This window comes from Lepidochelys kempii, chromosome 1, assembly GCF_965140285.1.
Source record: "Lepidochelys kempii isolate rLepKem1 chromosome 1, rLepKem1.hap1, whole genome shotgun sequence".
Lineage (NCBI taxonomy): Eukaryota > Metazoa > Chordata > Testudines > Cheloniidae > Lepidochelys > Lepidochelys kempii.
The window spans coordinates 23,221,543-23,248,171 of NC_136380.1; the positions used below are offsets into that span (position 1 = coordinate 23,221,543).

General features: G+C 41.3%; 1 protein-coding gene across 3 annotated transcripts; it reads left to right on the top strand.

Moving 5' to 3' along the window:
• Positions 1-26,629, top strand: EED (embryonic ectoderm development). Of its 3 annotated transcripts, XM_073336563.1 has the most exons (13): positions 1-132; positions 7,267-7,419; positions 14,316-14,408; positions 15,373-15,438; positions 16,191-16,316; positions 16,437-16,518; positions 18,371-18,462; positions 21,858-21,991; positions 23,437-23,542; positions 24,694-24,852; positions 25,305-25,378; positions 25,619-25,762; positions 26,299-26,629. In XM_073336563.1, the coding sequence occupies exons 1-13, from the start codon at positions 10-12 to the stop codon at positions 26,423-26,425; spliced, it is 1,479 nt and encodes a 492-aa protein (XP_073192664.1). In that variant the 5' UTR covers positions 1-9; the 3' UTR covers positions 26,426-26,629. The 3 variants fall into 3 exon arrangements, with proteins under 3 accessions (XP_073192664.1, XP_073192672.1, XP_078708358.1); XM_073336571.1 differs by lacking the exon at positions 25,619-25,762; XM_078852232.1 differs by lacking the exons at positions 23,437-23,542; positions 25,305-25,378; positions 25,619-25,762; positions 26,299-26,629 and having other exon boundaries at positions 24,694-24,831.

Below are 26,629 nucleotides of genomic sequence, written 5' to 3' on the forward strand. Positions count from 1 at the left end.
GCGGGGAAGATGTCTGAGCGGGCTGATCCGCCGGCGGCGGCGGCGGGAGCGGGCAGCGAGATGCCGGCCAAGAAGCAGAAGCTGAGCAGCGACGAGAACAGCAACCCCGGGGACCTGTCCGGGGACGAGAACGTGAGTCGGGCGCGGGGCCCCCTTGTCCCGGCGGGGCCCCCAGGGGAGCCGGGGTTGGGGGCTCGGGGGGGCCCTGTTCTGGGCTCGCCCCGGAGCAGGGGGCGCTGGAGATGGGAGGGGCTGGGGGCAGCCCGTTACTGGGGGGTTCCCCACCCTTAGCACGGGGAAGCCCCTGATCCTGGGTCCTTCCCCTCCCCAAGGGGGATCCCCACACTCCTGCCAGCAGGCATGGCCGGGGTCATCCCGTTACTGGAAATTGCCCCAGTGTCCCCCCCCCCCATCCTCGGGCCTTCATATCCCAAGGGGGATCCCCCATATCCCTCCCAGCAAGTGGGGCTGCGGTCACCTCATTACTGGGGAATCCCCCCAAATAGCCTGTATCTTGGAGCCTTCCCCTTCCCAAGGGGGGTACGCACACACCCCTCACAGCAGGCTGGGCTGAGAGAACCCCCTTAACTGGGAAATCTCCTCCAGTAGCTTGGGATCTTCCCCTTAACTGAAGGGTCCCACCGTAATATGTGGGCGTGGGGAGGTGCGGGACCCTCCAGCAGCGAGGAGGTTCTGGGATTTGTGTTTTAGGCTGTATCCGCTGTGGGGTTGGGGGAAGGAGAAGGTCCTTCACCTCAAAATAGTGATGGGGCAATTTCTGTCTGACGTTCCCTGTACTCTAAAATAGGGAGAGGGTATTTTAAGACTGAGGGGGCTCAGGAGATGCTGCATTCCTAAATAATTTAAGTAGGGTGGGGCTGGGAGATAGGCAGGCACCTCTGAGGTAAGGTGTAGGAGAGGTAGAGATTTGTAACAATTTACACTATAAAATGGTAATCAGTTTCTAGTAAGACATCTTAAAGTGAAAAAATAAAACACTATATGTGTGTGTGCTGTCTGTTTTTAAATCTTGTATTGTGGAACAATATGTTTTGCAATATTCCTATGTACACGTAGTCTTTTGGTGAAAGAAGACTACTTGAGAATGTTTTTAAGTTAAAGTTTTTACAGTGTTAGAAAACTCCCCTTTTTTTGTGGCAAAAAATTATCACCAAATATGTGCCTCTAAAGACCATCCTAATATAAGAGCAAAATAAAAGTAAATGATTGGCTGCAATAGAACTGTTTAAAATGATAGAATTATACAAGCCAATGAGATTCATACCTAACTTGATATAATTTTTTTTTCTTTTGCTTTAGTACCATAGGTTACATTCTGGTCATTCATTCACACAATACAGTTTGCAAGGCTTTTCTGTTAGACTGTTAAAATTAAATTCCGAGGTCCCAATTCTGCAATGAGCTGTGGTGTTTGATTTCTGCACCTATGTATAATCCATTGAGGGATGGAGGCTTAGTGATATAATCTCCTATAAAGGTGGAGTCCCTGTTTATTGTAATGCATATACAATATTTATACAATGATTTAAGTACCAACCATTATAATCTGTGGACATATTTATGTAGTTTAAGTTCTGAAATGATAGGATACAATACTAAAAAGTCCTGTGTGTAACCCTAGTCGGTCACTTCTGATTTACCCCTCTTTCTCTCTACACACAGGCTCCTGCTATGTCAAAACAGCAGTTAAAACAATAAGTCAAACTAAGAATATGTGGGCAGATGAGCTTGGAGGAAGTAGCAGCGAAAGACTTAAATGAAAGCGGGATTGGAGCAGAAAGGGAGGGGAATCCATTCCAAGAGATAGAAGCAAAGTAAGGGAAGACAAAATTTTGTGGGAGGAAAAAAGACAGAGGGAGCAGTTGGAAACAAGGAGGAGCAGAGCTATTCAGACCCCTGAAGGTAAAGATAAAGAGACTGAAACCTAAGCAGATGAAGAGAATAACTGCATCAATCCCCCATCCCCCACAAACTTCACTACTTCCTCTTTTCATCTACTCAGATTTCAAGCACCTTGTCTTCACCTTCAGGGGTCTGAATAGCTCTGCTGCTGCTTTTGTCTTCACATTCTTGTTGCCTCCAGTGCTCCACCCAGTCCTCTCTCCCTTTGTCTTTTTTCCTCCCACCTTTGCCTACCTTTCATTCTGCTTCCAAACCAACTCTTTAAGGGTATGTCTACGCTGTCCACGTTACCGCAGCGCTGCTGCAGCAGCATTGTGAGGTGGGCAGTGTAGACATGCTTTATTGCTGGGGGAGAGCTCTCCCGGTGCTAACCCCCCCCCCCCAACAAGCGGTGATAAAGCACTGTCTGTACTGGCGCTTTTCAGCGCTAAAACTTCTGTTGCTCAGGGGGGTGTTTTTTCCCCACCCCTGAACGACTAAAGTTTTAGCGCTAAAAGTGGCAGTGTAGATACAGCCTAAATAGGCTTAGGTATGTCTGTGCTTGAAACGCAGCAGCTGACTGTAGCACAGTAGTAGTGTAGACACTTACTAAAGTGACAGAAGAGGGTTTTCCATTGCTGTAATAAATCCACTTCCTTGTGAGGCAGGAGCTAGGTGGACGGAAGAATTCTTCCATTGACCCAGTGTTGTAGACACCGCACCTTAGGCTGGCTTAATTGTGTCTCAGGAGAGTTAATTTTTCACACCCCTGAGTGGCGTAGGAAGGTCGACTTATCTGTAGTGTAGGCCAGCTCCAGTTTACACTTAAAACTTAGGCTATGTCTACACTACGGACCTTACAGCAGCACAACTGTACCACTACAGCTGTACCGCTGTAAGGTCTTCTGTGTAGCTGCTCTGTGCCGGCAGGAGAGAGCTCTCCTGACGTCATAATTAACCCACCCCCCATGAGCAGCAGTAGTTATGTCAGTGGGAGAGCTGACGTAGCTCGGTCCACGGTGGCCTTTTTGTTGGTGAAACTTATGTCAGGCAGAGGTGTATTTTTTCACACCCCTGACTGACAAAAGTGCTAATGCAGACAAAGCCTTAGGTTGATAGAGCTCTGGCACTCAAAGGTATGAAAAATCCACACTTCTGGCACTGCCCTTAAGAATGGCCATACTGGATCAGACCAATGGTCCATCTAGCTCAGCATTCCGTCTTCCAGTAGTGGCCAGAGCAAGGTGTTTCAAAGGGAATGAACAGAACAGGAATCAAGTAATCCATCCCCTGTTGTTCACTCCCAACTTCTGGCAAACAGTGGCTTGGGACGCTCCGGACATGGTGTTGCATCCCTGCCCATCCTGGCTAACAGCCATTGATGGACCTATTGTCCAGGAACTTATCGAGTTCTTTTTTTAACCATAGTTTTGGCCTTCACAACATCCCCTGGCGAGGAGTTCCACAGGTCGACTGTGCGCTGTGTGAAGAAAAACTTGCTTTTGTTTTAAACCTACTGACTATTAATTTCATTGGGTGACCCCCTAGTTCTTGTGTTATGTGAAGAAGTATTTCCTTATTCATTTTCTTCACACCACTCAAGATTTTATAGACCTGTATCATATCCCCCCTTAGTCATCTATTTTCCAAGCTGAAAAGTCCACGGGGTCAGGGAGGTAAAGGTGCAGTTATCCTGAAACTGTGCCCCATTCTATGGGGGGAAACACGGAGGGAATGATTCCCTCTGACTGAGGTGATTCACTTATTACCTGACTTTCAGAGGTACTGAGCTGCTGCAGCTCTTCAGTGGGAGCTGTAGTTGGTCAGTACCTTTTGGAAAATCAGGCCATTACTGTCTCTTTTGTTTCCGTTTAGCCCCACAACACCTCTGAAGTAGCTTGATCTGTTACTGTTTTGTGTTCACTTTTATTCCTGAATATTTATTGACACCATACAGAAGACAAAAAGAAAAGGAGTACTTGTTGCACCTTAGAGACTAACCAATTTATTTGAGCGTAAGCTTTCGTGAGCTACAGCTCACTTCATGGGATGCATACTGTGGAAAGTGTAGAAGATCTTTTTATACACACAAAGCATGAAAAAATACCTCCCCCCCACCCCAGTCTCTTGCTGGAAATAGCTTATCTAAAGTGATCACTCTCCTTACAATGTGTATGATAATCAAGTTGGGCCATTTCCAGCACAAATCCAGGGTTTATCAAGAACGTCTGAGGAGGGGGGTGGGGGGTAGGAAAAAACAAGGGGAAATAGGTTACCTTGCATAATGACTTAGCCACTCCCAGTCTCTATTCAAGCCTAAGTTAATTGTATCCAATTTGCAAATGAATTCCAATTCAACAGTTTCTCGCTGGAGTCTGGATTTGAATTTTTTTTGTTGTAATATCGCAACTTTCACGTCTGTAATCGCGTGACCAGAGAGATTGAAGTGTTCTCCGACTGGTTTATGAATGTTATAATTCTTGACATCTGATTTGTGTCCATTTATTCTTTTACGTAGAGACTGTCCAGTTAGACCAATGTACATGGCAGAGGGGCATTGCTGGCACATGATGGCATATATCACATTGGTGGATGTGCAGGTGAACGAGCCTCTGATAGTGTGGCTGATGTTATTAGGCCCTATGATGGTGTCCCCTGAATAGATATGTGGACACAGTTCGCAACGGGCTTTGTTGCAAGGATAGGTTCCTGGGTTAGTGGTTCTGTTGTGTTTGATGTGGTTGCTGGTGAGTATTTGCTTCAGGTTGGGGGGCTGTCTGTAGGCAAGGACTGGCCTGTCTCCCAAGATTTGTGAGAGTGTTGGGTCATCCTTCAGGATAGGTTGTAGATCCTTAATAATGCGTTGGAGGGGTTTTAGTTGGGGGCTGAAGGTGACGGCTAGTGGCGTTCTGTTATTTTCTTTGTTAGGCCTGTCCGGTAGTAGGAGACTTCTGGGAACTCTTCTGGCTCTATCAATCTGTTTCTTCACTTCCGCAGGTGGGTATTGTAGTTGTAAGAATGCTTGATAGAGATCTTGTAGGTGTTTGCCTCTGTCTGAGGGGTTGGAGCAAATGCGGTTGTATTGCAGAGCTTGGCTATAGACGATGGATCGTGTGGTGTGGTCAGGGTGAAAGTTGGAGGCATGTAGGTAGGAATAGCGGTCAGTAGGTTTATGGTATAGGGTGGTGTTTATGTGACCATTGTTTATTAGCACTGTAGTGTCCAGGAAGTGGATCTCTTGTGTAGACTGGACCAGGCTGAGGTTGATGGTGGGATGGAAATTGTTGAAATCATGGTGGAATTCCTCAAGGGCTTCTTTTCCATGGGTCCAGATGATGATGATGTCATCAATATAGCGCAAGTAGAGTAGGGGTGTTAGGGGACGAGAGCTGAGGAAGCGTTGTTCTAAGTCAGCCATAAAAATGTTGGCATACTGTGGGGCCATGCGAGTACCCATAGCAGTGCCGCTGATCTGAAGGTATACATTGTCCCCAAATGTAAAATAGAAAAGGAGTACTTGTGGCACCTTAGAGACTAACCAATTTATTTGAGCATGAGCTTTCGTGAGCTACAGCTCACTTCATCGGATGTGACTTAGTCACTTATCTAAATAAGCTATTACCAGCAGGACAGTGGGGTGGGAGGAGGTATTGTTTCATGGTCTCTGTGTGTATATATGTCTTCTGCAGTTTCCACAGTATGCATCCGATGAAGTGAGCTGTAGCTCACGAAAGCTCATGCTCAAATAAATTGGTTAGTCTCTAAGGTGCCACAAGTACTCCTTTTCTTTTTGCGAATACAGACTAACACGGCTGTTACTCTGAAAAATGTAAAATAGTTATGGGTAAGGACAAAGTCACAAAGTTCAGCCACCAGGTTAGCCGTGACATTATCGGGGATAGTGTTCTTGATGGCTTGTAGTCCATCTTTGTGTGGAACATTGGTGTAGAGGGCTTCTACATCCATAGTGGCCAGGATGGTGTTATCAGAAAGATCACCGATGGATTGTAGTTTCCTGAGGAAGTCAGTGGTGTCTCGAAGGTAGCTGGGAATGCTGGTAGCGTGTACATTGGTCTAACTGGACAGTCTCTACATAAAAGAATAAATGGACATCAAATCAGATGTCAAGAATTATAACATTCATAAACCAGTCGGAGAACACTTCAATCTCTCTGGTCACGCGATTACAGACATGAAAGTTGCGATATTACAACAAAAAAACTTCAAATCCAGACTCCAGTGAGAAATCATTCCAGTGAGTTGAATTGGAATTCATTTGCAAATTGGATACAATTAACTTAGGCTTGAATAGAGACTGGGAGTGGCTAAGTCATTATGCAAGGTAACCTATTTCCCCTTGTTTTTTCCTACCCCTCACGCCCCTCCTCAGACGTTCTTGTTAAACCCTGGATTTGTGCTGGAAATGGCCCAACTTGATTATCATACACATTGTAAGGAGAGTGATCACTTTAGATAAGCTATTACCAGCAAGAGAGTGGGGTGGGGGGAGGTATTTTTTCATGCTTTGTGTGTATAAAAAGATCTTCTACACTTTCCACAGTATGCATCCGATGAACTGAGCTGTAGCTCACGAAAGCTTATGCTCAAATAAATTGGTTAGTCTCTAAGGTGCCACAAGTACTCCTTTTCTTTTTGCGAATACAGACTAACACGGCTGTTACTCTGAAACCATACAGAAGACAGCACTCCTAGGAAAGCAACTTCTGTCGGGAATGTAAATTTATACTAATTCTCTGCACTCAAATATTCTTTTCATTATAAATACCTCAGTGGTCTTTACAAGCATTGTTTATTCCTGTAAAATGCCTGTGAGGTAGATAATTACCATCCATTTTTTTAAGACCATTTCCCTGCCTTGAAAAGGTTTAGTTTCTATTTCTTATCTAACCAAATTTCATGTGATGAAATGAGAAAGTGAGTGTCATTTAGTGTCATTACAGATAGCAAATTTGTTGGTAACAGTAGGAGGCTAAGCAATGAAAATGTTCCCCTGCTTCTGGAGTCGTTCTAGAGTCTTGCAGCTGTCTGCTCTCTTTTTGACGTACCCTAATAAAAAAAAATTAAAGGGCTAAAGTTTCTGTCTTTAGAAAAATGACAAGTAACCTAGTATTTCCTGAAAAAAATGACTTTACTACTGCACTGGACACAGCTGTCTGACCTTTCAATAAATCAACCTTTTAGAAAATCTATAACATTTTTTTTCTTGAACATTTCTTTTTTTAACGTCCGTGTGCAGACAGTATTCCTATGGGCGGAGGGAGGGGAATGTAAAAACAGCTAGTTTTCCATTATTTGGGTTTCTTAAGTTAGGTACTGATGTCTACCCATTTTGTATATTTTCAGGATGATGCTGTTAGTATAGAAAGTGGTACTAACACTGAACGCCCTGACACCCCAACAAACACACCCAATGCACCAGGAAGAAAAAGCTGGGGAAAAGGAAAATGGAAATCCAAGAAGTGCAAATACTCCTTTAAATGTGTAAATAGTCTGAAGGTAAGGCTCAAATAGATGAGAATGGACATTAGATGCTAGTTGTGGTGACCACTTTGATTTAGAAACACTATCCAGTCTGATATCTCACCTTTGCTCATGCTTCAGAAGAAGGTGATCCTCTTTCCCTTTCTCTGTCCTTCCAAGCTAATTATGCAATATTGGGCAGATACTATAGTGATGAACACCACAGAAATAACCATAATTAAATGGTGTATATGGAGTGGAGATGTCATTCATGATTCCTTGGGAAACAGTTTATGCCATGTGGTATGAAATGTATTTTACCCATCTTTGACCTATACAAAAGTGTAACAAGACTACACTTAAAAGTGAAAAATCACTAAAACAACTTAAAAGAATGGAATTTCACGTTATCCTGTAGAGATGTGTGGAGCAGGATATTTCTACCTTCCTAGATTTGCTTTCCATTACTTTTACTGTTTTTACACATTTGCCCTCAAGGAAACCATGAAATGTGTCTATTACTCACTGCTGTAAATTTTAAACACTGTTATGACTGAGTCTGAAAAACCACTCTAAAAATATTTTTTAAACACTTGTGTAGGAGCTCCCTTAGGTGTAGTTTAAATGCCAAGAAAACAAAAGTATAACTTTCCAAATAAAGCAAACCTTTATTTCCTGTTTTTGTGGACATTTATGTAATATTTTTTACAAATTAGTTGTCAAAGTCTCTTAAAAATTAAGTAAAATGTTTTTTTTGGGGGGTAACTATTTTGAGAACTCAAATCAGTAACTGAATATTGTAGATGTAAAGGTTAAGCAGTAAATAAGTGTGTATGCTGGGATGATAGCCTCTGGGGCAGTAGGTTTTTCTGAGAAAACAGTTTCTTGATAGAAGTTGTTTGAGCTGTTTTGACACATTGCCTTTTAAAACAAAACACGGTCTTTATTTACCTTCCAAGACCTCAGCTGAGCATTGTATGATTTTACTTGTAAGAATTAATATAATTGCAGATACATTTCTGCTTTTCCTGAACTCAAACTCAGATTTGGACAGATAGGTGTAATTTTTTTAAAAACTTTTTGTTTAAATATATTGTCATGATTACAGGGCTAGCTGCACCCTCTGTCCTCTTCCTGGTGTCTGAATGACCAGAGTCCTCCGGTCTTGTGCCTTTAGCTCTTACCTGCTTCAGAATGGTATTTCACAATTCTGCCACTCTTTCAGTAGGACCAAGGCCAAACTGCCCTGTGTGTACCATCCATTTCTCACCATGTTGAGATTTGGACACCTATTTTCTCTCCATGGTAATCTGTGACTGGTGATATTGACCAATAGCCTTCTTAAAAAGAAAATATTTTCTATAGCAGCAAAGATTTAGAGAGAAAAATCTGATGTTAAAACAACCAATTTTTATGCTGTATCCCATAATGGTGACCTAGGCCAGATCACAACTTCAGAGGTGAGCTCCTGTGGAGGTCTTGGGCTGTTTCTCCGTTTCCCTGTCTCCCCTCTCCCCCCCAAAAAAGTGTGTCCATTAGCTCTTTTATTGAACCATCTTCTGTTGGTGAAAGGGACAAGCTTTTGAACTACAAAACCGCTTCAGGACCTGAGGAAGAGCTCTGTGTAGCATGAAAGCTTGTCTCTTTCACCGACAGAAGTTGGTTCAATAAAAGATGTTGCCTCACCCAGGGACCAACACTGCTACAGCAAAGCTGCAAACAACTAAACAGTGTCAGCTTTCTTTGTTCTCCAGGAAGCTATTTCAAGTGTTGGTGGCCCTTGGCCTCCCCGCTTCCTCTATGCTGGTCAAACCAGTTCAGGGGCTGGACTAGAGTTGTCAGCGCTAATTGTTCTGGTGCATCCGATGAAGTGAGCTGTAGCTTACGAAAGCTTATGCTCTAATAAATTTGTTAGTCTCTAAGGTGCCACAAGTACTCCTTTTCTTTTTGTTCTGGTATTGTCTCTTAATACCTTCCATTTGACAGTCATTAGACAACCATCATGACACGTTTCTTGCCGGCCTGGGCTGTTCCAGATGGTCTCTTAACACCGTGGCAGTAGCAGGCCAAAATGCAGTCTTAATCATTAAAGAGCACCCTTATGTTTGTCGCAAGAAAGAAGATACATGTGTAATTACAGGCCTATCTTAGTAATATTACAATTTGTTTTTCTCACTTCTATAGTACCTTTCATTTGAAGATTTTAATCCACTTTGTAAGTGCTAACTTCAGAGGCATATTGTGATCTAGGTTAGTATTGAAGTCATTTGTGGCATGGTTTAACTAAGGGTATGTCTACACTTGCAGAGTTTTTTCGCTGTAAGTTTCACTGGTCATAGGGAACTGGTGAAAGTAAAAGCACTGGTTTGTGTACTCACTTAATTCCTCCGGCATCAGAGAGTATTTACATTAGCAGCGCTTCCATCCGGGATGAGAGCAGCGCTCTAGGGCAGCTATCCCACAGTGTACCTCTCTCCATTTTGACTATCAGTCTTGTGGGATGTGGGGGGGCGAGCAGAAGGCATTCTGGGTCCTTGCTCCGTGCCCCGTGATGCACTGCTTCATGTCCCAGCAGCCCTATTACTTTCTTGTTTCTTTTGCGGCATTTTCTAACACTCCTGGCTGTCTGGCTGCTTTCCCCGCCACATCTACAAGCACGGCTGTCCACTACTCTGATAGCTGTCACATGCACGCCGTGATTGGCAGTGTAGCTGCTCTTAAACTTGCAAAGAGAACTGCAGTCAGAGATGCCTGATGAGTTGCCTGAAATGGAAATAAGTAACATTGGATTGCTTTTGGCATTAACTGAGGAGCTGAGCACTGTGGAACAGCGTTTTTTGGGGGTAGAGAAAAGTAGCTCACAGTAGTATCATCGTGCTTGTCTGGGATGATGACCAGTGGCTTTAAAACTTTTGGATATGGAAAGCCACCTTCATAGAACTGTCTGCTGAGCTTTCCCCAGACCTGCATCGCAAGGGTACTAGACTAAGAGCTGCACTCACTGTAGAGAAGTGTGTGAGACAGCTACTGGTCGGCTGTGAACCAGTTTGGAGTGGGGAGATCGACTACTGGTGCTGTGGTAACTCAAATGTGCAAGGCCATTCATTGCATCATACTGCGCAAGACCGTGGCTCTTGGTAATGTGCGTGACGTTTTGGATGGCTTTGCAGAAATGGGCTTCCCTAACTGGTGGGGCGATAGATGGAATGTACATCCCTATTGTTGCCCCAGCCCACCTTGGCACCAAGTACATATATCGTAAGGGGTACTTCTCCATGGTTTTGCAGATGCTAGTGGATCACCATGGGCATTTCACTGATACGAACGCTGGATGGTCTGGAAGGAGTATCTTTAAAAACACTGACCTGTAGAGAAAGCTGCAAGCAGGGACTTTCTTTCCAGACCAGCTGATCACTGTCGGGGAAGTGGAAATGCCCATTGTGATCCTGGGAACCCAGCTTACCCATTGATGCCATGGCTCATGAAGCCATACACTGGAAACCTAGATGTCAGTAAGGAATGTTTCAACAACAGACTGAGTAGGTGCAGAATGGCTGTCGACTGTGCATTTGGCCATTTGAAAGCACGCTGGAGATGTTTGTACAGTAGGCTGGAAATGAGCAGGGAAAATATTCCCATGGTTATTGCGGCGTGCTGTACTTTACATAACATTTGTGAGGGGAAGGGGGAAAGATTTACTTGTATGTGGCGCGTGGAGGCTGAATGCCTGGCTGCTGAGTTTTAGCCAGATACCAGGGCTATTAGAAAGGCACAGCATGTGGCAGTTAGGATCCGGGATGCCCTGAGGGAAAAGTTTGAAAATGAAAATCATTAACTTTGCTGCTGTGCTTGGGAAAGGAAGTGTTAACAGCATGTGCTGTGCTACATGGTAGTTCTGTCTGTAATTTCAGTGAAGATGAAGTGCTCGTTGACTTGTAGCTGTGATGAAATGTACAGAAATGTGAACACAAATAAAGCTTGCTGCTTTTTGAAAATTTTGTGCTTTTATTTTAAAAAGAGAGAGAACACCACATGCACATATATCTATCCTCAATATTGGTGGTGAACAGGGTGGGGGGGCTCATATACCTCACAGCTGTGTACAACTCCAACTGTCATTTGATAAGCTGTCAGGGGTATGGATTGTTGAGGAATGGAAAAATTTGCAGCAAGCCTATAAGAATGTGCAGAGGGAGTTTGGGGAGTGCATGAGAGAATTCTGCACTAGCTGCAATGGGGGGCGAGCACGACTCAGGTCACTCTGCAGTATAATGAGAGAATGCAACAGATCTGGCTGATGCTCCAGAACGTTGATTATGTTCTCCGTGGCTTCCCTATGGAAAGCATTATTGTCTTTTCAGTCTCAGTTCTCTTCCTCTTTCCACTTTGTCATGGTTTCTCTCCATTTATTTTTATCATGTGTCTCCGCTTGGGGGTACAGAATCCCCTCACGAAACATGTCTGCCTCAGTGCATTTTGGCCGCCTTCTTATGCGTCGTAGATGGTCTGCTACAGCGCGGGGTGGGTCTTCCACCGTCATTTCCGGGAGACAAAAGCAACACATTACTGTGAAACATACATATAGGAATCACTGTGTATGTTGCAATACACCACTGGTAAGAAATCACTGTCGTGGTGAGAAAAGTCAAGCACCCATGGTGCATAAGAGCCCAGCAATGGTGAGGGAACGCAGGGTTAGAGGATTTATTGCATACACCCATTCTGAAAAGGGCAAGCATGAAGGGAGGGCACCCAGCACACAAACACAGCCACCTTAGTACTTTTCTATGCCCTCAACCTGCTTTATGCATTGTCAAAGCAAAGCAACTTACCAGAGCTCTGCTCTCCTGCCTCTCCCTCAGCAGCCAGTGGCCGCTCACACTGTCTAGACACTTCCAGAGCAGAGAAGGGGTCCTGAGTGCAGGCAACAACAGGCTCCACAGCTTCCTCAGCCGCTGCCTCCTCATCTACGACCACCTTCTCCTGGCTAGGGCCACTTTCCACTGCCTCCAGACATAAAGAAGTATCCACTGGGCTCTTTGCAATGGACGTGGGGTCAGAGGATTGCATCCAAGTCACTGTAAAAATGGTAGCTTCGGGGCGCAGCACCGGACTGATGGTTTGTCTCCCTCACCTTGTGGTAGGCGTTCCTCAGCTCCTTCACTTTCACTCTGCACTGCAGTGTGTCCCTGTTATGCCCCTTCTCCTGCAAGCTGCCTGCAATCTTCTTGTAGGTACTGAAATTCCTTTGTGGCTGGAACGCATCTGGCACTGCACAGCCTCCTCTCCCCAAATTCTGATCAGGTCCAGTAGCTCGGCATTGCTCCAAGCAGGGGATCATTTGCATTGTGGAGCAGCCACGGTCACCAGGTCAAATGAGCACTCGGAAATGGAGTTCCAAACTTCCCGGGGCTTTACAGAGGGAGGGGCTGACGTCTGTTTACCTGCCATCAGAGCAGCGGAGGTGCTGGCCAGAGTGGTCACTTTTGGCACTGTGGGATATCCTTCAGAGGCCAAAAGATGTTTATGCAGGAAGAATGTGTCTTCACTTTCACATCACTGCGAAAAGAACAGCCGTAAGAACTGTGTGCCTTTCTTTTTGCAGTGAAACTTCTGAGTTTCACGGCAAAAAGTAATTAACAAGTGTAGACGCTCCCGTGGATTTTGTGCAAAAAAGGGGACATTTTGCACTTTAAATGGCAAGTGTAGACATGCCCTAAGGTGTTACTCTAGAGCAGTGGTTCCCAAACTTTTAACAACCCACGAACCCCTTTCACGAAAATATCAAATCTTGTGAACCCCCTCCTAAAAATGAATATTTTCAGGGATTTTCTCCCTTACGTGAGCATAAATGATAGAAACAGTGATCTTGGAAATAATTTGTTTTCTTTATGACACGCTTATTTCACACTATTTATTATTACATTATGATTTATCATTACATTATTTTATTACATTATGAAAATGACGACACTCTTCCAAGATTTCACTTCTAAGGCTTATATCACTTCCATTAAGCCCTCTACATGTTTCATCAAGGAGTACCAGACGTGAAACAGCATGAAGGTATTTAAGAAGCCAACTCAAATAGTTCCTCCCACAAGCATTCAGGTCTTGAGCAGTCCAGGCAAAAAACACATGACTGCAACAAAGCTTAAACTTGTTCTGCCAGGAAGTCTTGGTCACTAGGCTTGGGCTGCTAGCCCCCACGGGGGTTGGAGTCCCTAGGGACGGCTTCCCGCATTACAGAATTTTTTTTGTGAACCCCCGATACATTTCACGAACCCTAGTTTGGGAACTACTGCTCTAGAGATTTGTACCACCTTACCACTTTAACAAGACAAGTATAGTTAACACCCCCCCCCCCCCCCCGTTCCCCCGCCAGCCAGTATGGACACAGTTATTCCAGTATTGCTTTTTTCTGTCTCCATAAGGAATAAGGTATGCTGATAAGGCCCTTTATACTGATATAACTGCATCCCAATTAGGGGTTGTATTAGGATAACTAAATGGGTTTACAAAAATCACACTCCTAACTGAAATAGTTATACTGGCATAAAATGTATGTGGACCAGGCTTTAGACCCAGAGGTTGCCTTGCCCAGAATCACCAAACAAGCAAGTAGTCCAAGCTGCAAATAGAACCAGTACATAAGAGGTGGTGTTTTTTTCACTTTGCCTTTAAAGCTTGGAGCAGAGGAACATGTTTTTACCTCCCCTGAAGACTAACAAGTTAATGTGCTGTGCTACTCTTTTTTTAAGAGCGAGTATATCGGGTCAGAACATGTAAACGGCTATAAATGTAGTGACCTTTTATATGGGAAGAGGTTGTACAAAAATAGGCTCCTTTTGCCACAAATCATGAGTTTCTGAGAAATAATGTCTGGTCTTCATTCTCTCACATGTTTCCTTAATCTTATTTTTCCTTTACAGGAGGACCACAGTCAGCCATTGTTTGGAGTCCAGTTTAACTGGCACAGTAAGGAAGGAGATCCATTAGTGTTTGCCACTGTAGGCAGCAACAGAGTGAGTAATATGCTCAGTTTCTGTCTAATCATGTTGCCCCTACACGTGCTTCTTTATCTGTATGCCATTTTCTTCTCCCTCCAGTTACCAGTGTTCAATATTTAAAATACTGTGGTGGTGTTTTGTATTCCATTTTTCAAGGCTGTAAATGCTTGCAATTTTAAGACGGGTGAATCCAGTAGTTTGAAATGTGGTGGCATGCTTCAGCGGCTTGAGAATAAGGCTCCTATTTTACTAAAATTCCTTCAGTTTTGTAGAGGTTGGAAGATTTCTGAAAGGGAGACACTAAAATTCTTTTCAGGTAAAGTGTTGGTTCTCAGCTGTAACCTGTTTAAAGGGCTAAGTGATGTACAAAAGAATGAAAGAAGCATCTTTATTGGTGTCAATGTGCCAAGTACTGATACTAAGTAAAGATTAGTGGCCTATGTGAGATGAGTTGATGGATTCTTGGTGAACAGGTGTTCACTTAACAGCAGCCTTAAGAAATAGTTAACAGAGCATTCAGAGACTGCAGTATCTGTTTTATGAGTAAATAAGAGAATTTCATTTTTCCAGGGTTGTCAGTGCGGCAGTTATTACAAGCACTAAGTAATGTAGAGAAATAAGTAACAAGGGCCATAGTTCTGTGCAAAGAAATTAAACCAGACAATAGAATGGTTTGTCAATATCAAATAGAAGTAACAAGTTAGGTTAGAACTAATTGTATTAATTTCAGGGTATGGTATAGCCTGTCAGCAGCTTTCATCCCTAGGAAGTTTCACCATGAGGAATGTTTAAATAAGTCATTAGTCTGATAAGACACGTGAATGCTTTTGCATCGAACCACTTCCACATTCAGCTAAGGAACAGATAGTAGATGGGACTTGTGTAGAACAAGACACCTTTTAGTTTGCACAGATGAATGTGAAAATCACACGCCATATTGCATGAAATTAATAATCCAGTAAACCTTTTTTTCCCCCAGGTTACGTTATATGAGTGTCATTCCCAAGGAGAAATACGTTTATTGCAGTCTTACGTGGATGCTGATGTATCCTTCTAAAGCAGCTTGTCATAAAATGGTATTTTAGTAGGACTAACATGAGAAACGTTTTACTCCCTCTTGATGTGTAACAATTGAATTGTCTGTGATAAAATACTGTAAACACCTGTTGATAAGGAACATTCTTCACTTCAGATCCAAACTCCTGCCTGTATCCCACAAATTTTAGCTTTACTTTTCTAATATTACAAATGCAGAATCATGAAACATGTTATATAAAATATTGTTAAAATGATTCAACATAATCTTATGCCTCCCAGCGCTAATACGTGTATAACATGTTTCATGTTCGTAGCTTCTACAGTTTTCTAGCACTGCTATGTAGTACGTAGCATTCCTATTTTACTGATTGGGCCAGGATTGGAAATGGGAATTCCTGGCTCCAGTCCTGAGGTTAGACCAATTACATGGCTAATAAATTATTTTCTCACCTTCATTTTAGTCATTTAGTCCCACCACTTGAGTCCTTTTGAAGAAGAAGAAAGAGCTGATAGATCAGAGAGCATTTCAGGTGTATGGTGCAGTATGAGGAAGCAAAAAGAGCAGCAAGGAGAGAAGCAAGCACAGGGGAAGGAGTGGAGTTGTAGAGAGCTTAGAAATCAGAATACATATTAATCTTCTTATCTCTGGTCATACACTATTGAGCTCTTTTACAAAACAGCAACTGTGCTTCTAAACAAATGTATGAATACCTTACTCTCTACAGCTGCTTCTGTAGTCCTTAACATGGCACCTATTAGGCAGATGAGAACTTTTATACTTGTGCATGGACCTATGATAGCAATACAAGTCACCCGCTTCTGGCTGTGGCTGGGTCAAGGGGTATTATTAGGATAATTAATCCCATTACAATGCAGTGCATAAAGGTGAGTGGTCACGGCTTCAAACTGCAGATTGCAGCTTTCTAAAATAATTTACAATGTATCTAGTCTAACTATCTCAATTTGAGAGGTGGGAAATAATTTTATCTTTGAAATCTGTTCTAGCACTACGTGGGCCATGGAAATGCAATCAATGAACTGAAATTTCATCCAAGGGATCCAAATCTCCTTTTGTCTGTAAGCAAAGGTACGGCAGTTTAGCTGCTTATTTTTTGTTTAGGAACCATCTACTTAGATTTTTTTTTAAATACCATGTAAGAGGTCTTGGCTGTGAACAAGACGAGCTAAACCCCATCAGAACACAAAGATCAATGTATGACACTTTAAGAATTGAGGTGGACAAGGTGGGTGAGGTAATATCTTTTTATTGGATCAACTTCTGTTGATGGAAGCAACAAGCTTTCGAGCTTCACAGAGCTCTTCTTCAGGTCTGGAAAAGAGTTGGCACACTCTGGTTATCTCTTCCAGACCTGAAGAAGAGCTCTGTGAAGCTTGAAAGCTTGTTGCTTCCATCAACAGAAGTTGATCCAATAAAAAGATATTGCCAGACCCACCTTCTCTCTCTCATATCCTGAAACCAACTTGAAGCATTGAAACTCTAGAACAAATTAACTCTGTTAATTTGGATTTATGTGGGTTAGATGAAACCCACGGCCTGTATTAGATGTAACTGCATCCATTGGTACCTAGGGACTGAAAACAATGTCTCTGTAGGTAGAAAGAAAACATCCATGTTTAGCTGTGACAGTTGTGCAAACCGTTGGGCATTGATGGAGCTTTGTGATTATCATTTAAATTGGTTTTTATATGCTGAGTTGTCCTGCCACCTACTGGTGTGGGTTACATGGTGCACACTACTTTCAGAATGGAAAAAAATTCTTAGCCTGATTCTCCTGTCACTTACATGAGTATAAATTAGGAGGAAGTGAAAGGAGAACTGGTTCGTATTGTCTTGATTAGACTATCCAACCAATCATAACCTCTTAAACTTGACTAACTTAAAGCAAGACTGTGTGCTCACAAGAGTGAAGTTTTGCAAATGCTAGAGTTAAAAACTTATTCTGTTCCAAAGGTGGAACATCCTACAATAGTGCAGTGTTGTGGATGAGACTTCACAAGAACAAGAGTTGAGAAACTGAAAGTGATTCCTGCAGCTTTGTGTATAGTGTGGTGTAGCTGTATGAACCATAATTTTTTGAGTTTATTTTATTTGTAATTAAATAGTTTGGAACTTTAAAGAAGTGAAAATCATGCAGTCGCATATTGTATGATCACTGGATCAAATTTTGTCTCTTGGATGGCCAAGAACTGCTTGCCCACTTCCAATATAGATGAGGAGAGAGTTGGGGGAGGAAGGGGAAGCAAAATGCAACTAGTCTGACACATCCATCTTATAGTGTACTGTACTTTAGTGGAACCATAAAATCTTCGTTCAGTTCTTTCTAAACTTGATGTTTTTAAATGTCAGTGGCTCTTCATTGAAAATTGGCACGAAATTCTGTCTTATGAAACAGCTAGACGAGTCCCACTGACTTCAGTGGAAGTTGCGTGTATGTAATTTATGGCCCATTCCTGCCCTCAGTCCACACTGTATTAAAAACCTTTTTTGGCTTATCAGAGCACAAAATAATAGCTGAATACTTTAAAGAGTGAAAAGCACCCTTTTTTTCCTGCATACTTGGTAACTCAAATGACTAAAGGGATTTTTAGAGCTGAGAATGAATGGGACATTAACTTTTGGCTGAAATATATTTTTCCTTCCCCTCTCCCCAGGAAATGACTTAAGGCCTGAAAATAGGCTAGGTAGGAGTTCATCATTAGACTGAAAAATTTCTCAACCATACCTAGAGTGGTGTTAAAATGATACTAACATTCAACTGAAAACAATTTTTTCTTGTAGTAATGGAAGAACATACTTTTCATACATTATAAATGCTACCGTGGGATTCCTGTTCATGAAAGTGGTGGCTACGTTAACTTTATTGAGGTACAAATGGATGATTAAGGTTAACTTGTCAGCTTCTGTGTTTGTATTCTAGATCATGCACTGAGACTGTGGAACATCCAAACAGACACGCTGGTTGCAATATTTGGAGGAGTAGAAGGGCACAGGGATGAAGTCTTAAGTGCAGTAAGTGGAAAACTATAGGGCAATGCCTTCACTCTTATGTATGGGAATCCCAATATCTCTCTTTGAATCATATTTAGGCTTAAATATTGTGCCCAGCAAACCCAAAGTACATGAACTGAACTCTTTTAAAAACACATTTAGGCTAATATAATTCTAAGATTACACATCAGCACTAAAATACTTGCCAGCCCATAAAAACTGACACCTGCGTCACTCAAACTCTCCAGCAAAATTGGATATTTTGCAACATGTCGTGAAGGTAAATAAACTAGGACTCTGTGGGATTAAAGAGTCGTGTTGGATGGAAATGGGAAGGAACTGTTCAAAGCCCTTCACTAGGAACACCTTGTTCTAATGAATGCCTCTAGGAACTGTAAGCATCCCAGTTGACCTCAGCTGAGAGAACTCATCATAGGGTAAGAGAAACTGGTCAGTAGCTACACTAATATTTAAAAGGTTTAGTTTTAGTAGGTAGTTGGATGAAGCAACCAAAGTTTAAAATAGCTTTATCCTTCAGTTTTTGCATTTGTAACATATAGCTTAAAGTGCGAAAGATTGCATAGCTTTTCATGGAATAGAGACACACTCCCTACCCTGAAGAACTTGCAGTCTAAGGCCGTTATCCTACCTGTGCTTAATTTTACACATGTGAGTGATTCCTTTTGACTTCTGGTGGTAGGCACAATACAAATATCTTAAGTAGGCCGAAGTTGAAAGAAAAACAAAAGTTATATTTTAAATCTCTAAAATATTTATAATTTTTCTGTAAATATATAGAATAGACTTCCAACCATCTTATATTTTAAGTGGATAAAATTGATTAAAAAAGTCATTACATTTTTATATAAACAGGTTTATTTTTAAAAGTAAGCCTATTTAAAATTTGAAATTATTACAATGTGTTTTTATGCCTAAATTTACTATAACCTATTAAGAAAGGATTAATATTAAGCAATACATGTTTGCGGCTGCAGTTTTAAAGAAAGTCATAGCGCTGAACTGGTGGAAGTCACTGGCTAAGCACCTAGAACCAGAATTTGTTGAAGTGCTACACCAGCTTTTGACAACAGTAGCTTCTTCGGGTGTAGAGAGAATGTTTTCTTCATGTCAGTTTGTTCAGCTAGTCCAGTTCAATGACCATCAGTTCAATTCAGTTCAACTTTTTTTCTTGTGTAACCAGCACATTTAAGGTAGTTTTATTTAACTAATAGAAATCGTTTTGAAATGTTCTTTTGTGCATTTAATTTGAATTTTAACATCCATCCAAATGGAGCTTGACACAATTCACAAGTAAAACTTAATCATCTTCTACTAAATAAGAAATGAATTGTTCATCATTTCTTAATATTTATTTAGTTAAGAAATATAATACCTTAAATAAATGTGTGTAGATACACCATATCTTTCTGGTCAGCAAAAGCACCAAGTTTAGTGTAAAGGCTACATTTAATTGTGAATCAACATGTTTTAATAGTTACAAAGCAGTGAAAATCAAACTTTCTTTATGATCAACCTTGATCTTTAAATATTTATGGTAAATAGGCCCAATAACCTGTGATGGGATGTTAGATGGGGTGGGATCTGAGTTACTACAGAGAATTCTTTCCTGGGTATCTGGCTGGTGAATCTTGCCCATCTGCTCAGGGTTTAGCTGATCGCCATATTTGGGGTCGGGAAGGAATTTTCCTCCAGGGCAGATTGGAAGAGGCCCTGGAGGTTTTTCGCCTTCCTCTGTAGCATGGGGCACGGGTCATTTGCTGGAGGATTCTCTGCTCCTTGAAGTCTTTAAACCACGATTTGAGGATGTCAGTAGCTCAGACATAGGTGAGAGGTTTTTCGCAGGAGTGGGTGGGTGAGATTCTGTGGCCTGTGTTGTGCAGGAGGTCGGACTAGATGATCATAATGGTCCCTTATGACCTTAGTATCTATGAATCTATCAAAATCACTAAAAAGTACAAATGCAAAATGAGATTAAAATCCATTACTTTAAATCAAAGCAATTTAAATAATCCCTCCGGGGGGGGGTGGTCTCTTTTTTTTGACACTTGTTTAGGATGGTTTACAGTATGCACTCTCCTGTAGATTCACCTCTCAAGAGATGCAGTTATTGCTTCATGCCACCAAAACCTTTATACCTATTTCTGTCTACTTTTGATATATACAAATAATCTTTGATTACAGAAATGTTTCTTGGACACCTGTACAAACTTTTATTTGGGAGACCCAACAAACCTTGCATAATCCAAGCATCACATAACTGTGGAGTTTACTGGTCTGTCTATAAAACACCTTTCAAAGGTGACTTGGTGTTGAAAGATTTTGCATAAGTGAGCTTTAAGGATGAGTAGAACAAAAAACCTGGTGCTTTCATCCACAAGAGAATACAGTCAAACATCCCACAATTCCTGTTTTGGCCTACAGTAGTATACAATTAATTCAGTACTATTTCTTTAGTAATTAAGGACTAGACACAAATTTCACATTCAGCATGGTTTACATCTAAGATGAGCTTTCAATACTGTCCCGGCCTCATATATCTTAATCAAATTGTGTGCATAACACGAAGGAAAGCAACAAAAAATATGAAGAGAGAGGAATGGATAAGGAAGGAAAAGGGTTATATTAATAAGGGAAACAGTGACTTGTGCTTGTTATGCTTGCTTACTTATGGCTCTGTTTATGTAGAAATACTCAAATTTTATTGGTATGTAACAAATACCTAGATAGAATATTTGTGCTAGAAACAATCATTTGGCTTTGGTCTTTCTTCCCATAGAAACATCGGTATTGCCATACCAAATCAGATCAGTGGTTCTTCTAGCCCAGTAATGTTTCTGATATTGGCCAGTACCAGATACTTCAGAAGAAGATGCAAGAAACCATATAGTGGACAATTAAGGAATAACCTTCCCATAGAAAAACATTTTCTTATCCCCAGCCACTTGCTGGCTTACACTCTGAAGTATAAGGGTTTATATCCTCTTAAAATTGTTTTTGTTCTGTATATTGTAATGGTGGATGGCCCTCATTTGTGTCCAATCCTTTTCTAAATTCTACTATAGTCTTTGCCTCAATTAAATCCTGTGGCACAGGTTCTATGTTGGGGAAAATACTAGTCTTCAATTTGTTGTTTTTCAGCTTCATTGAATGTGCTCTTGTTTTTTGCATTCAAGAGAGTAAAATAGGTGTGCCAAGATATGATACCTTTTACAGGAAGCAGGCTTAAGTTATATTTAATAGTTTTCTATCTTGAAATATGCTTATTTAGCTTGCTCTCTAGACTGAAAATATGACTTGAACATATATGCATCTAATGTAAATGAAGAAAATAGAATCAGTGAGTTAGTATGCTGAAACTTAATATTGAGGGCTTAAAGCTGACTCTTTTTGTGTAGGATTATGACCTTCTTGGTGAGAAAATAATGTCCTGTGGTATGGATCACTCTCTGAAACTCTGGAGAATCAATTCAAAGAGAATGATGAATGCCATTAAGGAGTCTTATGAGTACAATCCAAATAAAACCAACAGGTGAACACAATCTTGATCTTTATTCGTTGATATATCTACTAAATATGAATCTTCTCACCAAGGGCCCATATCAGCTCCCACTGTAATGAGGGAGGTTTTCCATTGATTTAGGAGGTGCTGATCCCTAAATTGCTCTGGAAGAAGACTTCTCTTACTGATATGTGGTGGCAACAGTGTTCTGTTTAATTATAGGTCCAAACACTTATTGAAATAGTCTGACTTCTTCCATTTATGCGCAATTGGATGGTTTTGGGAATTGGTGTTTTAATCCAGTTCTAATTTCTGAAGCATATATATAAATACATATCAGCAGCCTTTCCTGTCCCCTCAAAGGTTTATAGTAGAGTAACAAATACACATCAGAATAATTGACTAGACTGTAGTAAATAGTTCCTTAAATTCTAAGTATGAAAATAATACAAGTTATTATAATCAGTAATTTATTTGGGGGATATAGGGCAAAAATACTTACACAGTTGGAATTACACTTGAAATTTTCAATCCTCCTGAGATCCAATTTCTAAGAAATAAGTTGATTTGAAAAGACCGTTACCTTTCAGTTATGCTACTAGCAAAATTTGTCCTTAATATTAAGGGAAACCAACTCATGTAATTACCTGTTTGTACCAACCCTAGTGTTGAGTAGCCTCCAATTTGTGAAGTAAAATGTGAAGGATCTAAAACATACTAAACACATTTTACAATAAGAAAAGGAGTACTTGTGGCACCTTAGAGACTAACCAATTTATTTGAGCATAAGCTTTCGTGAGCTACAGCTCACTTCATCGGATGCATACTGTGGAAACTGCAGAAGACATGCATCCGATGAAGTGAGCTGTAGCTCACGAAAGCTTATGCTCAAATAAATTGGTTAGTCTCTAAGGTGCCACAAGTACTCCTTTTCTTTTTGCGAATACAGACTAACACGGCTGTTACTCTGAAACCTGACATTTTACAATGGGACTAATACTAGAAGCGTGCCTACTTCTTAATGTTACCAAATCTTAAATGGCACTTCAGACAAAACAAGATCCTTAGTGTGTTCTTACACATACCTTGTCAAAACATTTTAGATTTTGCTTGAAGAGTGTTGGGGGCTGAAGGAATCCCAGAAGTTGTTTCTGTTTTAACATGACTTGAAGTGTTTGACACAGGGATTGCTGAATTTCTTCAGAGGCTAACATGTTGTCTTTCCAGTGCCTCCAGTCTTTCCTCTCCTCTACCCCCTCCCCACAGATATGTTGGGACCTCAGCTAATTCACTGAAGATAGTCTTGTAGTATTTACCTTACAGATAAGTTTCTGAAATGTACGCCGCAAATTATTAGACACAGTAGAAAAAGGTTCTACTGACAGTTATAAATTATCATTTTAGTGTTTTAAATAGTTTTTTTTAAGTGCCTCTCTTTGCCCTTCTTGCTATGACTCATTGGTTTTTCCCCACAGGCCTTTTATTTCTCAGAAAATTCACTTTCCTGACTTTTCCACCAGAGATATACATAGGAACTATGTTGACTGTGTACGATGGTTAGGAGATCTAATACTTTCCAAGGTAAAATGTCTACTGTTTAGCCATATTGTTCAAGATTATTTGCTTACATTCAGGGCCTCAAACAATAGTTTTTGGGTGAGAGTGGAGTAGAATGGGGTGTCTTTCTGCTGCTTTGATTTATTGGCTGGAAAGTTAACTTATTGTGCCATGCAAGGTGATTTTTTTCTAGGTAGACTGAGAGTTTAACTAATTAGGTTTGGGTATATAAGCATCTTATATTAAAAATCTATGTAAATTCTTCTAGCAATCAAAGCTCTAGTAAAAGTATATGAGAACTGAAAAGCCAGGATTCGGGTGGAATGTTCATTAGGGAAAAAAGCAAGACTGTTCATTTCTGGGAGTTCATATAGCTCTTGCAACAAAAAGGAGAAATGAAATCGGTGTACTTAAGTTGGAAAGTCTACATCATGGAATGACTTTGATTTGTGTTGCAACGTTGGTAATGTTTGCTCTGCAAATGTTGGCTAAGACCTGTTTACTCTGAGACTTGAAAACAACTTAGCTCGTTTCTAGCAAGAAACATGTTTGGAACATTACTAAAATTCTTCAAATTTGCATAGAGACAGAACTAAACCCCTCTTTGGTGTTTGAATTGTCCAAGTGCACTTCACTCGCACTCCTTTGGCAATTAAAGGTCATTGGCAAGTAGCTTGGGGTGAGCTGGCTGTGTTGGGACTGCATGGTGTAAGATCTGTGGATAGACACCTAAGGGCATGTCTTCACTGGCAATGGGAAAGAACTGCCACGGCAGCACGTTAAAGTGGCTTGTGTAGTCACAGCACAGCGCTGGCAGAGAGCTCTCCCAGCGCTCTAAAAACCCACCTCCACGAGGGGCGTAGCTCCCAGCGTTGGGGGGCCTGGCTCCCAGTGCTGGTGCACTGTCTACACTGGCATGTTACAGCGCTGAAACTTGCAGCGTTCGGGGGTGTTTTTTTACGCCCCTGAGCAAGAAAGTTGCAGTGCTGTAAAGTGGCAGTGTAGACAAGCCCTAAGATTCCAAGTGACATCCTTGATTTTTTTCTTTATGTATTCGAGGGTAGTTGTACAAGGAGAAGTTTGGATAAAATTATAGTTTGAAAAAAGCATGGGTCGTGTTTATGGGTTTTTTTTTTTCCCCCTCAAGTAAGTGATTCTTCTTACTCTTCCCATAGTCCTGTGAAAATGCTATTGTGTGCTGGAAACCTGGCAAAATGGAGGATGATATAGATAAAATCAAGCCCAGTGAGTCAAATGTGACTATACTAGGACGATTTGATTATAGTCAGTGCGATATCTGGTATATGAGGTTTTCAATGGACTTCTGGCAAAAGGTAAGAGTGAGCTTTGAACTTTTTACTGTATTTGAAGAAGATCCCAGTTTCAGAAACTAACTCTTCCCCGGTTACATATTTAGATGCCTTAACGGTATATGAGGAAAAGTTTTCCGCTCACATGTGCTGATGTGATGGGAGGTAACATGGTCTGGAGCAAGGAGCTTACTATTGGTAGTCATGAACTCTAGATTTTAATCCTGACTCTCCATTAGTGGTATTGGAGGGAAGATTACTCCATCTTTTATCTCCATTTTACTGATGAGGAAACTGAGGCAAATACATAAGACACATGGGTGTAATGCGGATCATTGGTTTTATAGTGATTTGAGTACGTGAAGTGCTATGTGCACGCGTGTGTGTGTATGTTGTCAGTCTTAGAGACTTTATGAAGTCTGGCTTCTGTTCTTTGATACCATATTTTAAAGTGTCTATATTCTCTCATTTCAAAGATGCTTGCATTGGGCAATCAAGTTGGCAAACTTTATGTTTGGGATTTGGAAATAGAAGATCCTCATAAGGCTAAGTGAGTATATAGAAATTTCTAAACTCCCCTAGATTCCTTTGTGATACTGAGACATGGAGTTGGGGCACTTTCCTTCTTTACACAGCTCATACTCTTGAATGGTGGTAGGGCACTTTCCTTCTTACTTTACCCATAACACAAACTCTTGAGTGGTGGTAGCCACACCTTCAATTCTAACTTGTACGGTGAATAAGCATTTTGACCCTGTAAAGTTAACATCATTATTTGTATTTATTACAGTAGCGCCCAGAGGCCCCAGTCGGGTTGGGGCCGCATTGTGCTGGGCACTGTACGTAGATACAGTAAAAGAAAGTCCGTGCTTCGAAGAGCTTACAGAGTAATTAGGAGAAAAGTTTACAAAGTAATTGAGAGGAGACTTTCCAGGTGGGTGTGGCGCACAATGGAATGGGGAGGGGAAAGGACTAGGGTAATAGTAGAAATACAGTTACATAGGCTAGCTACGTGCATAATTTGGAGGGGCTTGTAATGTGACTTTCCAGTTGACCACCTGTTCCTGGCCAGGTGACTATTGAAGAGTCGTATATGAGGCCTTCCTGGAAATCTTGCTATCTTTCATCACCCAATTACAATACTGTATTCCTAAGTAAAAATTAATACTTACGTTTATTACCATAACCTACCTAAGATGATCCACTTTCAGAAGAGCTTTATGAAAATTGATCTTGGGTGGAGGAAGAAATTGCAGTGAGAGAGAATTAATTTCCTCTGGGTTCCAACAGCTAACTAAGGAGTACAGAATACAATAAGGGCCCAGCCTTGCCAACCTTTCCTTTGTGAGTGAGCTTCCACTGGCGTCAGTCAGATAACATGTTAAAGTTCTGATCCAGCAAGCCCTTACTCACAAGTGTAATAGCAAATGCAGACTTAACATTGCAACTAAATCATTTCTTTCTTTGTAGATGTACGACACTTACCCATCCTAAATGTGCTGCTGCCATTCGACAAACCAGTTTTAGCAGGGATAGCAGTATCCTTATAGCTGTTTGTGATGATGCCAGTATCTGGCGCTGGGACCGACAACGATAAGTTCCTTTTTTAATTAAGAGTAGAAAATACATTGTTGGTTTACAGTTTAACCTGTTAACTAGCTTCTACTGTAGTTGCATTTAGAATAGTTTTTTCCACTGTTCAGTTGGCTGGAGCTGAACTTAGTAATGTTTACATTCTTTGTACTGTTGTCTTGCTCAGACTCTGCTGCTTTCATTAATAAAAAATATTTTTGTAAAGCTT